The 16,254-nt window shown below is 48.4% G+C and overlaps 1 protein-coding gene across 3 annotated transcripts in view; it reads left to right on the top strand.

Moving 5' to 3' along the window:
• NSMCE2 (NSE2 (MMS21) homolog, SMC5-SMC6 complex SUMO ligase) overlaps window positions 1-16,254 on the top strand; it is a 210,191-nt gene that overhangs the window by 60,805 nt on the left and 133,132 nt on the right. For all 3 annotated transcript variants that reach the window (XM_044292770.1, XM_044292771.1, XM_044292772.1), the window contains one exon: window positions 12,675-12,781. In XM_044292770.1, coding sequence (XP_044148705.1) covers window positions 12,675-12,781 — 107 coding nt within the window. The remainder of the gene's footprint in view (window positions 1-12,674; window positions 12,782-16,254) is intronic.

A 16,254-nucleotide genomic window follows, 5' to 3' on the forward strand; every position in this document is an offset into this window, starting at 1 on the left:
GCCATTACCTACAAAGCCTGGCAGCGAGGATTGGAGCGGTGGCACTGGAAGCAGCAGCTCAGACAACAACCCCTTTAAATACGCACCTGAAAAATCTGTGTATTTGCAGTAAATCCGCTGCCGAAATCCAAGGTTCACCCATGGATTTCTGCTGCAGACCTGCTTGGATCCGCTCGCAGATCCCCTTCATTCAATGGGACTAATCCCAATATGGCTAACCAGCTTATCAAGAAATATTGCGTCACTTTTTTGGGGGGGGACATGGCTTTCCCAAAAATCCCATTGATGGAACACTCAATACCCCCCAGGATCCCCCGGGGAAATCCAGCCTTAAAGAATCTGCATAAAGTAAAGGCATTTGTGTTTTTCTAGGTGCACGTTATATAAATGTATATTTCTCACTTCTATACGTCTTCTGACGTGTCTTTATTTGGGGTCGGGGGGCTGTGAGCGGAGTCTTTTCTTCTGGACTCCTTGCCCCTGTGGTTTGTATCTCAGAGATCTTTACATCATCAACCATTGCTGTCCCCCCCCCTCCCCCCAATCTTGTGTCAAAATATGTACCGAATTGGAAAAAATATGGCTTCTCTCCCCCCCCCCCCCAAAAGACAGCACCACTCCAGTTTACAGGTTGTAAGTGGTATTGCAACTCGGCCCCATTCACTTCAATAAAACTGAGCGGCAATACCGGACCCAGCCCGTGGACAGACGTGGCACTGATTCTGGAAGAGAGCAGCCATGTTTTTCTTATTCTAGTGTATTTTACCCTGTAGTACAGTACACAAATGTGACCAAACTGTGGCCCTGAGGTCGCAATTTCACGTATTTAGTTTCCCTCCATAAACTGCGAATTCCCGTGCTCCTAGTGGAGACCTCCCACTATAGACCCTGTGTGCCTTTACTACTAATTGTTTATATGGCGGTATGCATGGCTCCGCTAAAATACGGAAATGCCATATACTAAATCCGTGGGATAGATTCCATATTTGCTTGCGTGGCCGAGGCCTACAACTGTGTGAGTAATGTGACGCAGCTCTAAGGGCTCTTTCACACCAATGAGTTTTCCGTCGAGATGCGAAGCATGTAATGAGCGCAGAGCGTCCGGACTGAATGCTGACCCGTTTATTTAAATTGATTTGGTTTTTCATGCATCATCTCTGCGTTCAGGAAAAATCGCAGCATGTTCTATAGTGTGCAAAAACGGAAGGCTTCCGGATGCAATGTCTTTTAGATGGTTATGCCCACTACGTGAAAAACACATGCAGTCCGGATACCAAAAACGCACACACTGAACGCAATCGCAGAAAAAGCTGAATTTAACTTATGTGCAAAATCATCAGGTTTTTTCCTGAACAGATCCTGACACAATCCATATCATTCTTGTGAAAGAGGTCTGTGTACGTGAATTGCCGTGGACATATCCGCTATACCAGGGAGGCCAAACCTGCGTCCCCCTAGCTGTTGCATAACTACAACTCCTAGCATGCCTGGAAAGCCTACACCTGTCAGCCTACAGCCGAGCATGGTGGGAGTTGTAGTTTTACAACAGGTTGTATAGTGCAGGGATGCCCAATCTGCATCTTTGCCTCCGTCTCACAAATGCATTGCAATACCGGATCTGTCTCTCCAGTGTCATCCAGAAAAACGGATCCGGTATTACTTTATTTAGCATTTTTAAAGGTCTGCACATGCGCAGACCGGAAAGCCGGATCCAGCACTAATACACTTCAATGTAAATTAATGCCGGATCCGACATTCCGGCAAGTGATCGGTATTTTTGGTCAGAGACAACACTGCAGCATGCTGCGGTATTTTCTCCAGCCAAAAAACGTAAGAGGAACTGAACAGATGCATCCTGAACGGAATGCTCTCCATTCAGAATGCATTAGGATATTGACGGAAATCAATACCGGAAAACAAAAACGCTAGTGTGAAAGTACCCTAATGTTGTACGCCCTGTGTGGTCGTACCCTGAGAACTCTACGGATCATTGATGTGTCTGATTTGTGCTTACGGTGGATATTGCAGGCCGAGAACTGCATTCACCGCAGACCGTTGGTTCCTTTCAGTTATACTTCTGGTTTTGGAGGGGTACAAGGTCACAATTAGGGAACTGTCTGCCTTCCCCCGCAGCAGGATCGCCCCCGACAGTCAGCAGGACAGGATTTTCCTGCTTGTGCTCTGCCGCCCATCAGAAGGTGTGACATTTACTAGCCCACTCTCCATAGGTAAACTGGAACCATTTCTGGGAGGTTTCCCTCCCAGTTCCCATGGAGCGGATCTCCATGATTCCTCCTATTGGGGGCTTTTATCCACCGTCTATATGAGGGTTACTCTGTCCATATACTAGAGCTTTGGGCGGCCGCACAGGCCGATGTAGACCATTTCTGCTGACCATAAACGAGTGAGCGAGATGACGATTGGTGTGGGTATATGTTGGATTTTCCAGTAATTGTCGGGCGATGGAGTTGAAGGGTCTGCAAGGAGGCTGCTCGGACCAGGTCACGGGGCGGAGATCGATTTGGTCGCTTTGAATCCCCATTTTTACTTATGACCTTGTCTTCAAAGACGACAACCTTCCCAGTTGCCAAAACGGCCTTCTGAAACAGCTGTATGGCCACCTTTACCTTTCTTTTTCAGTGTATTCTTATTGCACTCATGCTTTTACTTTTACCTATACTTTATCATTTTATGCTTTCATGCTTTGTGCTTCCTGAAAGTCTGAACAGACAGAGCTGCACTGTAAAGCATGGGGGAGCAGAGCAATCTTAACGGCCTTTTCCAGGCTCCTGATATTGATTACCTATCCTCAGGATAGATTATTAATATCTGATCAGAGAGGGTCTGACACCCGTACCGCCACTGTTCAGCTGTGAATAAAACAGGAAGCGCAGCACCGTTCAAAGCTTAGTGGCCGTGCCGGGTTACTGCAGCTCTCCCATTCACTTCAGTGTTAGCTGGCCTGCAGTAACCCAGCACAGCCACTACAGTTTGAACGGCGCTGTGCTTCCTGTTCCATTCACGGAGATAGTTCCAGCATCAGAGGCTGCAGGGAACAGCTGATCTGTGGGGGTGCGGCGTGTTGGACCTTCACCAACTGGATATTAATGACTGAGGGCTCATGCACACGACCGTTGCTTGTTTTTCAATCCGCAAAACACGGACACCAGCTGCGTGCGTTACGCATTTAGCAGAACAGAGCGTCCAGCCCATAATAGAACAGTCCTATCCTTGTCTGCAATGCATTCTAGATTCAGGCAGATGCAACAGAACGGACAAACTGTGTGCTGTCCGCATCTTTTGTGGCACTATTGATGTAAATGGGTCCGCATTCGACCCGCAAAAAAAAGGCGGATCGGATGCGGAAAAAAAATACTTTTACCTATGCTTTATCATTTTATGCTTTGTGCTTCTAGAAGGTCTGAACAGGCAGAGCTGCACTGCAAAGCATGGGGGAGCAGAGCAATCATAACAGTATCTGAGCCCTTGTCCTGAGAATAGGTCCTCAGTATCAGGAGCCTGGAAAGACCCTTTAAGCCTCTGATGTGATAGGAGGTGGAAGGAATGATGTAACCTAAGCTCTAAACCTTCTGAAATGGCACAACCACCTTCCTTTTCTTCAAAAACACAGTGACTGCCACCGTTGAAAGGGTTGTCTGGTTCAGAAAAATATTTTTCATCGACACCTATTTGGGGATTTCTAAGTAACAGAGTGGGTGACCCCCCCCCCCCCCCCCCCTTCAAGACCCTCACCTATTAACCAAGATGGACAGCAGCTAGCTAAAGCATTCCTTGCACTGACCTCCCATGGTGTAATTCTCGATATCTCCTGTGGAGGCACTGCAGGGAAATTGAATACCGGCTGCCGAGTACAGTAAAAAAAAAAAAGACAGAACCCCTCTAATAAATGGAAGTCTGTAGTAAAATGAGCCAAGCTGTGTGAACGATATCGCTAAAGCAAAGATGAACTGTTAAGGTTATGTGGCAATTATTTGCGCTGGCTGATCTTACCCTTTAAGTGCCATTTACACAGTCTTGCTACCTTCCACCGTCCTGTCAGTGTTGCACACGAGGATTTGCCTGTGATTTGCACCCTTTCTTTCCCCTAAATTGTTCTTGTGTGTACTGAAGGTTTATCGACCCTCTTTAATTGACTTCCCTCGGCTCTTGTGTGACAGCCCCATGCTGCGTTTGATTGACAGTCGTTGCTGCCGTAACCGGCCAAACAGAAGCTCTCCGTGCCCTTGTTCGCTGTGTTTTCGGCAGTAGCTGAGCAGGCAGACAAAAGTCAAGTGCTGGTTTTGCAAAGTATCCGGTGTTTGTAGACTTGGCGTTGTTCATCGCTTCAGTCTTCGGAGGAGGGCGGCCACACTGTTGTGTTTGCTCAGGTAGAAGGAAAGAGGATTAGCGTCCTGAATCTCTGGGGAATTTAACCCCTGACGAGCAGAGAGGAGGATGAGGCAGCTCTTTACCTCAGTGTTGTGAAGTAACTTGTTCTCCTGTGTGATTAGGACAGGTTTTGTGTGAACAAATAGGACGGCGGCCATTTTGCTCTCCAGACAAAACGAGCCATTATAACTAATGAAAGGTATTTGTGAATATATTTATTATAAAATAATATTTAAGTATTTACATTTTCTTAGTTCCCGTAGAACTCCTTTAATACTAGTTATTGTCCTAGCTATGTGGACCCCACTGACCCTAATACCCACTACCTCAAGTCATAGGCGCCCGGAAAGCTGAGTTTGTAAGTAGAGTCTGTCTATCTGCAGGAGAACTCTGCATGTCCATATATTACTTGGAGAGCCCGTCAGTTTATGTGGCCACCATGTAATACCGGACTTCCCCTGCGGAGGAGCTGCAGTAGAATTCTCCCACAAACGACAGCTGATTGCTGGAGGTTCCTGTGATCAGCCTGTCCTCAGGACACCTTTATGAGAAAAAAAAAAGGCAGACAAACCATCTGCCATTGTTTTGCAAAGTGCATCCATAAGAAGCTCACGGTAGTAGGCTTCTATCCAGTCGTGAAAGAAGTTGCAGCCGCGAACAGAGTCAATCAGTCCGGGAGCTGTTGTAATTACCATACACCCCAACATATTGTCGCCATTCATCTCGTGGGCATTTTACAGGAGCTCTTCATTAAATGGGTACGTTTGTGACATCCCCTTTAAGACCACTTTCACCCAATGGAGGCTGAAGCGCCCCAGCGCTGGTTTCCGACTCCTCTGCTGCGCTGCTGGCGGTGTAGATTTGACTCTAGGTCACGTGACTGCTGCAGCCAATGACTGGCAAAAGGGACGATGTGTCATCTATGTGTCATGTGGCCTATTGACCAGATGTTGACGCGGGCCATGTGACCGATGAACGGGACATTACCGACCTACGGTAAGCTGGGAGAAGTATGTGGCACTACTGCCTTCTCAAACGGCTGATCGGCGGGGGTCCTAGGTGTCGGACCCCCACCGATCAGATACTGATGATATATCCAGAGGATAGGTCATCAGTAAAAAAAATCTTTGAAATCCCCTTTAACTGTAGACTGTCCATGGCCATTCCACCACTTTACCATTTGCTGCCATGTTTCTCTTCGGGTCTCTGACTGTTCCTGACCCCACAGTTGCGGCGTCCTAAAATGTCCCGTGTCCTCAGCCCACCCCCCGGAGTCCCTGGTGACTCATTGTATTATTTGCTCTCTGATGGGCAAATAAAATGTAGAGAGTTATTATCGGCGGCGGTGTCGTAATGACTCTTGCCTCATTGTTAGTTGTCGGCCACTGAAACGAAAAAGTAAATAAAAATAAATGAAGGAAGTGTCTGAGCGAGAGCATCAATATTACCCAAGAAATTAAAAAAGGCAGAGCATTGCAAAACTTGCATCATTTTAGGGAACTTGGAAAACACCTACATTTTAGACTCTGGGAACGAGAGATCCGATTTCATTCACAAAAGCTGAAATCCGTTTACAGGAAATATGAATCTGAGCATCGCAGAGAATATGGTCTGAGTCAGGAGAAGCGCACGCAGGTGAAACTTCCTGACTGCAGCTGTAGTTCCATCTCTTACAGGTAGAGGGGGCTATAGACGCTGAGATGGGATGTACAGGTGAGACGCAAAAGCCTGAAATACCTAGAAACAGTGAACTGCAGGCGAGGTTCAGTTCTTCAAGTGTGACCTTAGAGGAATGCGTAGGTAACCTGCATATTGTGGGGCAGTCAGCATTGCTTTTTCAGCGCCAGTGGCAGACCCCGCTTATCCTCTGACAGACCACTGACACTGACCATGAGGTACCTGTTAGCCTGGCCGAGCATGCATGTCTTCTGAATGGGGGGAAGGTGTTTCTAGACACTTCTGGTGGTGGCTTATCTCCCAGAGAAGAAACAGGTCAGATTGAAATCCAGCACCTGATTCTTATTGGGAGACCCCTATACAAATTAAATGGTTAAAGGGAACCTGTCACCGGGATTTTGGGTATAGAGCTGAGGACATGGGTTGCTAGATGGCCGCTAGCACATCCGCAATATCCAGTCCCCATAGCTCTGTGTGCTTTTATTGTGTCAAAAACCCGATTTGATACATATGCAAATTAACCTGAGATGAGTCCTGTCCCTGACTCATCTCACGTACAGGACTCATCTCAGGGTAATTTGCATATGTATCAAATCGTGTTTTTTACACAATAAAAGCAGACAGAGCTGTGGGGACTGGGTATTAGGGATGTGCTAGCGGCCATCTAGCAACCCATGTCCTCAGCTCTATACCCAAAATCCCGGTGACAGGTTCCCTTTAAAGCTACAAAACAAGCCCATTTAGGCTCCGTTCACACAAGTGTCATGATTTCCATTTTTACAGGAGCGATGACAGATTTGTCATGAATCAGCTTAAAGGGGTTATCCCCTAATTAATGTTAAAAATTTCCAACAAAACTAGAACCATCCCTGTACCTCACATGGATCCAGAAATCTCCTCATTCATTGCTCCACTAGAACCATCCCTGTACCTCACATGGATCCAGAAATCTCCTCATTGATTGCTCTTCTAGATTTTTGTCAGGCTGGCAGCTCAGTGCCGTTTTTTGGGGAATCTACTTTCTGAAGATCTCTCCCTATCACAGCTCTGGGGACCTGTCCTTTCTTCTGCAGCTCTCTCCCTATCACAGCTCCGGGGGCTTGTCCTTTCTGCTGCAGCTCCCTCCCTATCACAGCTTCGGGGGCATGTCCTTTCTGTTTCAGCTCCCTCCCTATGACAGCTCCGGGGGCATGTCCGTCATGTTGCAGCTCTCTCCCTATCACAGCTCTGGGGACCTGTCCTTTCTGCTGCAGCTCTCTCCCTATCACAGCTCTGGGGAGCTTGTCCTTTCTGCGGCAGCTCTGTCCCTATCACAGCTCTGGGGACCTGTCCTTTCTGCTGCAGCTCTCTCCCTATCACAGCTCTGGGGACCTGTCCTTTCTGCGGCAGCTCTCTCCCTATCACAGCTCCGGGGGCATGTCCGTTCTGTTTTAGCTCCCTCCCTATCACAGCTCCAGGGGCATGTCTGTCCTGTTTCAGCTCCCTCCCTATCACAGCTCTGGAGGCATGTCCTTTTTGTTTCAGCTCCCTCCCTATCACAGCTCCGGGGGCATGTCTTTTCTGTTTCAGCTCCCTCCCTATCACAGCTCCGGGGGCATGTCCATCCTGTTTCAGCTCCCTCCCTATGACAGCTCCGGGGGCATGTCCATCCTGTTTCAGCTCCCTCCCTATGACAGCTCCGGGGGCATGTCCATCCTGTTTCAGCTCCCTCCCTATGACAGCTCCGGGGGCATGTCCGTCATGTTGCAGCTCTCTCTCTATCACAGCTCTGGGGACCTGTCCTTTCTGCTGCAGCTCTCTCCCTATCACAGCTCTGGGGACCTGTCTTTTTTCTGCTGCAGCTCTCTCCCTATCACAGCTATGGGAACCTGTCCTTTCTGCTGCAGCTCTCTCCCTATCACAGCTCTGGGGACCTGTCCTTTCTGCTGCAGCTCTCTCCCTATCACAGCTATGGGGACCTGTCCTTTCTGCTGCAGCTCTCTCCCTATCACAGCTCTGGGGACCTGTCCTTTCTGCTGCAGCTCTCTCCCTATCAGAGCTTTGGGGACTTGTCCTTTCTGCTGCAGCTCTCCCTATCACAGCTCTGGGGGCTTGCCCTTTCTGCTGCAGCTCTCTCCCTATCGCAGCTTTGGGGACCTGTCCTTTCTGCTGCAGCTCTCTCCCTATCACAGCTCTGGGGACCTGTCTTTTCTGCTGCAGCTCTCTCCCTATCACAGCTATGGGAACCTGTCCTTTCTGCTGCAGCTCTCTCCCTATCACAGCTCTGGGGACCTGTCCTTTCTGCTGCAGCTCTCTCCCTATCACAGCTATGGGGACCTGTCCTTTCTGCTGCAGCTCTCTCCCTATCACAGCTCTGGGGACTTGTCCTTTCTGCTGCAGCTCTCCCTATCACAGCTCTGGGGGCTTGTCCTTTCTGCTGCAGCTCTCTCCCTATCACAGCTTTGGGGACCTGTCCTTTCTGCTGCAGCTCTCTCCCTATCACAGCTCTGGGGACCTGTCTTTTCTGCTGCAGCTCTCTCCCTATCACAGCTATTGGAACCTGTCCTTTCTGCTGCAGTTCTCTCCCTATCACAGCTATGGGGACCTGTCCTTTCTGCTGCAGCTCTCTCCCTATCACAGCTCTGGGGACCTGTCCTTTCTGCTGCAGCTCTCTCCCTATCACAGCTATGGGGACCTGTCCTTTCTGATGCAGCTCTCTCCCTATCACAGCTATGGGGACCTGTCCTTTCTGCTGCAGCTCTCTCCCTATCACAGCTCTGGGGACCTGTCCTTTATGCTGCAGCTCTCTCCCTATCACAGCTCTGGGGACTTGTCCTTTCTGCTGCAGCTCTCTCCCTATCACAGCTCCGGGGGGTTGTCCTTTCTACTGAAGCTCTCTCCCTATCACAGCTCTGGGGGCATGTCCTTTCTGTTTCAGCTCCCTCCCTATCACAGCTCCGGGGGCATGTCTGTCCTGTTTCAGCTCCCTCCCTATGACAGCTCCGGTGGCATGTTCGTCTTGTTGCAGCTCTCTCCCTATCACAGCTCTGAGGACTTGTCCTTTCTGCTGCAGCTCTCTCCCTATCACAGCTCTGGGGACCTGTCCTTTCTGCTGCAGCTCTCTCTCTTTCATAGCTCTGGGGCATGTCCTTTCTGTTTCAGCTCCCTTCCTATCACAGCTCCGGGGGCATGTCCGTCCTGTTTCAGCCTCCTCCCCATCACAGCTCTGGGGGCATGTCCTTTCTATTTCAGCTCCCTATCACAGCTCCGGGGGCATGTCCGTCCTGTTTCAGCTCCCTCCCTATCACAGCTCCGGAGGCATTTCTGTCATGTTGCAGCTCTTTCCCTATCACAGCTCTGGGGACCTGTCCTTTCTGCTGCAGCTCTCTCCCTATCACAGCTATGGGGACCTGTCCTTTCTGCTGCAGCTCTCTCCCTATCACAGCTCTGGTGACCTGTCCTTTCTGCTGCAGCTCTCTCCCTATCACAGCTCCGGGAGCTTGTCCTTTCGGCTGCAGCTCTCTCCCTATCACAGCTCTGGGGACCTGTCCTTTCTGCTACAGCTCTCTCCCTATCACAGCTCCGGGGGCATGTCCGTCCTGTTTCAGCTCCCTCCCTATCACAGCTCCGGAGGCATTTCTGTCATGTTGCAGCTCTTTCCCTATCACAGCTCTGGGGACCTGTCCTTTCTGCTGCAGCTCTCTCCCTATCACAGCTATGGGGACCTGTCCTTTCTGCTGCAGCTCTCTCCCTATCACAGCTCTGGTGACCTGTCCTTTCTGCTGCAGCTGTCTCCCTATCACAGCTCCGGGAGCTTGTCCTTTCGGCTGCAGCTCTCTCCCTATCACAGCTCTTGGGACCTGTCCTTTCTGCTGCAGCTCTCTCCCTATCACAGCTCTGGGGACCTGTCCTTTCTGCTACAGCTCTCTCCCTATCACAGCTCCGGGAGCTTGTCCTTTCGGCGGCAGCTCTGTCCCAGTAACTGTCATAGTTTCTAACAGTGGATAAGGGTGAAAGCAGATGAAGGATAGAACTGAGCATGTGTGACCACCTCAGTGCTGTTACTAGGGTGGAAAGAGAAATAAATTAAAGTACAAACAGCAGGTTGCACCATACAAATTCGTTTTATTGAATAACTAGGTGGCTATACTACATTTTTGCATGAGCTTCGTGACACAAACCCTTAAATGGATACATTTTTTATTTTTATTTTTTTGCCATAGACTTAGGCTATGTTCACATTTCTCTGGAGCATTCATGGCAGAGTTAATAGTTCTTCACCAGGAAATTAGCATAGCACGCAGCGCAGTTTTCCCCCATCCTAACAAAACCGGACGGCCCTCATTATAAGGGTCCATTCACACGTCCGTTTTTTCTTTCCTGATCTGTTCCGTTTTTTCAGGAACAGATCAGGAACAGATCTGGACCCATTCATTTTCAATGGGTCCTGGAAAAAATCGGACAGCACAATGTGTGCTGTCCGTTTCCGTTGTTCCGTTCCGCATGTCCGTTTAAATATAAAACATGTCCTATTCTTGTCCTGAAAAATCGCATCCTGGTACAATACAAAGTCAATGGATCCGCAAAAAACGGATGACATTCGGATGTCATTCCGTATGTCATCCGTTTTTTGCGGATTCCGTTCCTGGAAACACATAACAAATTTATTTATTTTTTTTCTATTTTTTTTCAAAGAAATCCAAACAACTTTATTTGATTATTGAAATGTATACATGTTTCCATTTTTTGCGGATCCGCAAAAAACGGATGACATACGGATGACATACGGAAACATTTTCAGGAACAACGGATCCGCAAAAAACGGACCGTTTTTCAGGATGAAAAAAAACAGGACGTGTGAATGGACCCTAAATCAGTGGAGTCGGCCAGGCGCTACAAGTGTTTGTCGTGTGACTGGTTTGCACCGCTTTATGGTTTCCGTTTTGTTTATGCTCCTACTGTGTCGGTTGCTTTTATACCAGTTTGCACAAAGCTAACATCAAATTGCTTTTCATCCTCTGTCCAGTAGGGGCGCTGTTCTTCTGTGACCCACAGTAGGCCATGTAGAGCACATTGTATGACAGACAGTGGAGCGAGGAGATTAAATAGAAACCTGACATGTTTTATAATCTTATATAATAACTTTTACTATTCTCTACACACTTTGTAGTCGCAGATGTTTATTACATGCGTGACATAGATCCCATATGCCAGGAGTATCCCCGATGTGTCGGTATTGGACCCCCCTGATTGTGGCTCCCTAGTTGTCCTTTGCAGATACTACCAAGCATCGAGGATGATGCAGGGGTGTGAGAGCAGCAGCACATTGCGAACCATACTGATTGGAATATTGTGCATTATAATCATCAAACTACTGATGGTTTACTATGAAGAACACACCAGGACACTATTGTATGTTTATGAGGAACCCAAATAGTGAAAAACAGGCTTTTTTTTTTTTTTTTTGCAAAATATGACACCCAGAAGGTGGGCAACAGAGGATAACTATGTACAGTGAAACCTCTTTGAGAAGAGCACCCCTTTATCCACACCAGATTTTTTGGGATAGATATTTCCTTCCACCATACAATATGCATACTGGCCATTGTCACTCACCTGTCCCGGATGCAGCGGCGTTCAGTCTAACCTGGCAGGTGTCTGTGACTTACTCCGCTACGTTATTTAATCTAATCAGGTTTAGTCACTCATTTAAGTGCTCGTCGGCTCTTTAAGGCCTCCTGCACACGACCATGTGCCAGCCACGCTCGTATTGCGGCACGAACGAAGGCACTGATCAGAAGCACTGCGGAGTGCTTCCATTGGTTTTCTGCGTAGTCTCCACACCGCAAAAAAGTAGTGCATTCACTAGTTTTATGCGGTGCGGACCATCAGATGTAGATCGCAGACCTCATCCAAATGAATAGGTCCGCAGACGGCAGGAACGTGGACGGTGCCCATACATTGCAGACTGCATATTGTGGTCTGCCGCAAGGGCATGGCCGGCACACAGTCATGTGCATGAGGCCTAACTTTCTGTTTCTCTGCATCAACTTTGCTACACTAACCTCCGGTCTTCTGCTACATCATTCATCTACACTAGTCTCCAGTCTGCTGCTGCAACTCTGCTACATTACTCTGCTATGTCCGTCTCCAGTAAGCAGCCACAACTCCATCACACTGGTCTCCAAGATAACTGCTTCATCACCGGTCTTCAATCATCTTTCCTACATCAACTCTGCTACACCAGCTATTTAGCTCTGCAACATTGGAATGCCTGCTATGCTGAATTAGGTTTACAGCTCTGCTGCACCAGTCTTTCTGCTGTGCTGCGCTGGCACTGCCTGTGCATGTAGCTCACGACCTACTCTTCTGGACAAGCGGATCCACTTCTCCATATGAGAACAAAACATTCATCTTTCAGAAGACCACCTTCACTTGGAAGACAATTTTCAATTTTGAGGTGTCATCTTTAAGTGGTTTCACTGTGTAATATATTGGGCCACATGCTACATTTCTAAAGCCTGTCAAAGTCTGCACCATTTTTGCTAGTTTGTATGGAGGAATCTCTCCACCGGTAAATCTGGAGCCCTTATACGAGTAACTCTGACCATCCTTGTACATCTTTACAGGTGACGCCGCAGATGTGGACAGCATGGAGTCCGTCATGCTGGAATACGCCGTGCTGAACAGAGATCTGAACCACTATATCAGTGCCGTGGAGGAAACCGTGCGTCAGGTAATGAAAAGGACAAGGTGCAGCTTGTGTCCGTCACCTTTCTTGGTTTCGGCATAGTTAGGCCTTATTCACTTGTCCATGTCCGTTTTGCACCTGGAGAAGTCTAAGTTCAGGATGTGTCCCGGTGTATTTTCACCACAGTTGTTCCATTATTTTTTTTGCAGATTTTTAGCAGTTTTCTTTGCAATGGATCAGTGACCTCCATGTGCTGTCTGGTTTTCACAGACCCCCTGAATGGAAGGGCCGCGTTCCGTCTGCAAAGCAGTGCATGCTCTCCTGCTTTTCTTGAAAATGTATCTTAATACACATGTAGAATTTAGTGGATCCGTGTGCTGTCCGTGGATAACACTGACAGGAAACAGACGTGAAGCACGGATGTGTGAATACCTGGTATAGCATGTCACTACTTGTCATGTAAATATTTAACTGGCAAGTACAGCACAAGGCAGACAGTAGGGCGACCACCGAGAAGCCGAATATGGAAAATTTACTTTTGAAATAAAAATAAATCCTGGGTAAATAGGATTTCCGTTGTCTAGTTATTAAAGGATAACTGTCATATTTTCATTAAAAAAAACTATTTTAGCATATGTTACTGCTGCAGCAGCATTATGCATAAAGCAATCTTTAGTTTCTTCACATACCACTGTTTTCCTTGAGTTTTCCCCTTAGTTACGGCTGTTTTGAATCCTACATTATGAGGATCTTCTTAAAGGGATTCTGTCACCTCCCCTCAGCCAAAAAACGATTTAAAAGCAGCCATGCAGCACAGCTTACCTGGATTAGGCTGTGCTCTTTTATCTTGAAATCCGTCCAGCAGTTACTGCAAAAAACGACTTTGATCAATATGTAAATGTGTCCTGAAAGTGCCCAGAGGAGCGTTTTTTTCTTCTTAGTGAGCCCAGTACCGCCCCTCTTTCAGTGCCCAGCCCGCCTTCCTTGTACTTTCTAACCGCCGCCCCCAGCCTGCCACAGCCTCTCCTCCCTCTCCTCCCCCTCCCTCACGCCGAACGAAGTCTCGCACAGGCGCAGTACCCACTGAGGGCTGCGCCTGTGCGATCATCAGGAGACTGAGGGCGGCAGCTTCATCTTCGTCACTGGGCATGCGCCGAGCCCAGTGACGTCCGATGCTCGCTCTTCCCTCAGTCAGCCTGGTAGGAAGCGCAGAGGATTGCCGATCGGCTGCTGCACCCTGCGCTTTCTCCAGTCTGCCTGCCACAGTGAAGACGGCCAGCGATTTCTTTCCCCACCCTCCCTTCAGGAAAGAAATAAGTATTTGTTTTTGCTCAGTGAAAATGTATTAATTCAGTAAAGCTTTACTTAATATAATAATACCTAATTCGCCCCAACAAATACTTATTTCTTTCCTGAAGGGAGGGTGGGGAAAGAAATCGCTGGCCGTCTTCACTGTGGCAGGCAGACTGGAGAAAGCGCAGGGTGCAGCAGCCGATCGGCAATCCTCTGCGCTTCCTACCAGGCTGACTGAGGGAAGAGCGAGCATCGGACGTCACTGGGCTCGGCGCATGCCCAGTGACGAAGATGAAGCTGCCGCCCTCAGTCTCCTGATGATCGCACAGGCGCAGCCCTCAGTGGGTACTGCGCCTGTGCGAGACTTCGTTCGGCGTGAGGGAGGGGGAGGAGAGGGAGGAGAGGCTGTGGCAGGCTGGGGGCGGCGGTTAGAAAGTACAAGGAAGGCGGGCTGGGCACTGAAAGAGGGGCGGTACTGGGCTCACTAAGAAGAAAAAAACGCTCCTCTGGGCACTTTCAGGACACATTTACATATTGATCAAAGTCGTTTTTTGCAGTAACTGCTGGACGGATTTCAAGATAAAAGAGCACAGCCTAATCCAGGTAAGCTGTGCTGCATGGCTGCTTTTAAATCGTTTTTTGGCTGAGGGGAGGGGACAGAATCCCTTTAAGATGGCTCCTCTGCCAGTTTTCTGAGGCCAAAACTGCCTTCCCTCAGGTCACATACAAACTTGCTGTAGCCAGCAGCTTCCTGTCAGCCAATCAGACTGGATTTCTGAGAGACACGCCTCCTCACTCTGAAGCCTAATGCAGGCATGCAGCGTGAAGGACCGCCCCTCTGTCTTCTGTTTATACTAAAAGGAAGACAGACAAGCCCTAGCAACGGTCTTTTAAGGGAGCAGTGCAAAGGGACAGAGGACATTAATGAAAGATGTTATTATAATGTAATTACAGATCTTTTGACAATTATTGACAGACTAACTCACCACTTTAAAACTTAAATCCAAACTCTGGTTCGGTTCAGAGGTACCAGTCAGATCCAAAGCCAAGTTTGGTTTCAAGTTTTAAAGTGGTTTTCCACTTTAAAAATCAATTACCGAAGTTATTCAACGAAGTCACGCGCGACTTCGTGAATAACTTACTTCGGCTTATCGGAGCCCATACATTCTAATACTGTACAGAGACGGATCTCCGTACAATATTAATCCGAAGTTATCAACGAAGCAACTTAGAAATGAATGTGCGGTCCTCTCTCCTTCACTTTGCGAACTCCGTTCTTGATATAGGGGAGGGTCTCAGTGGTGAGACCCGCACCTGTCAGAGATTGGTGGCATATCCTAGCGGTATACCACCAATGTATGAGATGGGCCAACCCATTTCAGTTTCGCCTTTACACTTTCGTCCTGCTGTGTCTGTCCCCTGTCATTGATCAGCAGGGATCCGACCACTGGGATCCCCACCAATCGGCACATCTAAAGGTCCCTCATTACCTATACAGGCGTGACAGCCTATCCTTAAAGGGCTTCTGTCAGCCCACTAAACTGTTTTGTTTTTTTGTTTACTAATAATCCCTATACTGCGAGCTCCCTATACATAAGTTAAATAATCATTTTGGTTCAGTAGAATTTGATAAAAAGCAATTTTTAAAATATGTAAAATACCTTGCTACCAGGAAGTAGGGCGTCTACTTGCTGGTAGCAGCCGCATCCTCCGATCCTAATGACGCCCCCTCCGCATTGTGATTGACAGGGCCAGGGAACGGAATCGTTCTCTGCTGGCCCTGCCTGTTTGCAATCGAAATCCTGCGCCGCGGCCGTACCTATCTTCAATGTGCGCAGGCGCACTGAGAGGCGGCCGCTCCATCCTCAATGCGCCTGCGCCGGGTGTAGATGTGACGTCATCGGCGCAGGCGCATTGAGGATGGAGCGGCCGAGCGAGCGGCCGCCTCTCAGTGCACCTGCGCACATAGAAGATAGGTACGGCCGCGGCGCAGGCGCCGGATTTTGAATGCAAACAGGCAGGGCCAGCAGAGAACGATCCCGTTCCCTGGCCCTGTCAATCACAATGCGGAGGGGGCGTCATTAGGATCGGAGGATGCGGCTGCTATCAGCAAGTAGACGCCCTACTTGCTGGTAGCAAGGTAATTTACATATTTTAAAAATACCTTTTTATCAAATTCTACTGAACCAAAATGATTATTTAACTTATGTATAGGGAGCTCGCAG

This window comes from Bufo gargarizans, chromosome 5, assembly GCF_014858855.1.
Source record: "Bufo gargarizans isolate SCDJY-AF-19 chromosome 5, ASM1485885v1, whole genome shotgun sequence".
Taxonomy (NCBI): Eukaryota; Metazoa; Chordata; class Amphibia; order Anura; family Bufonidae; genus Bufo; species Bufo gargarizans.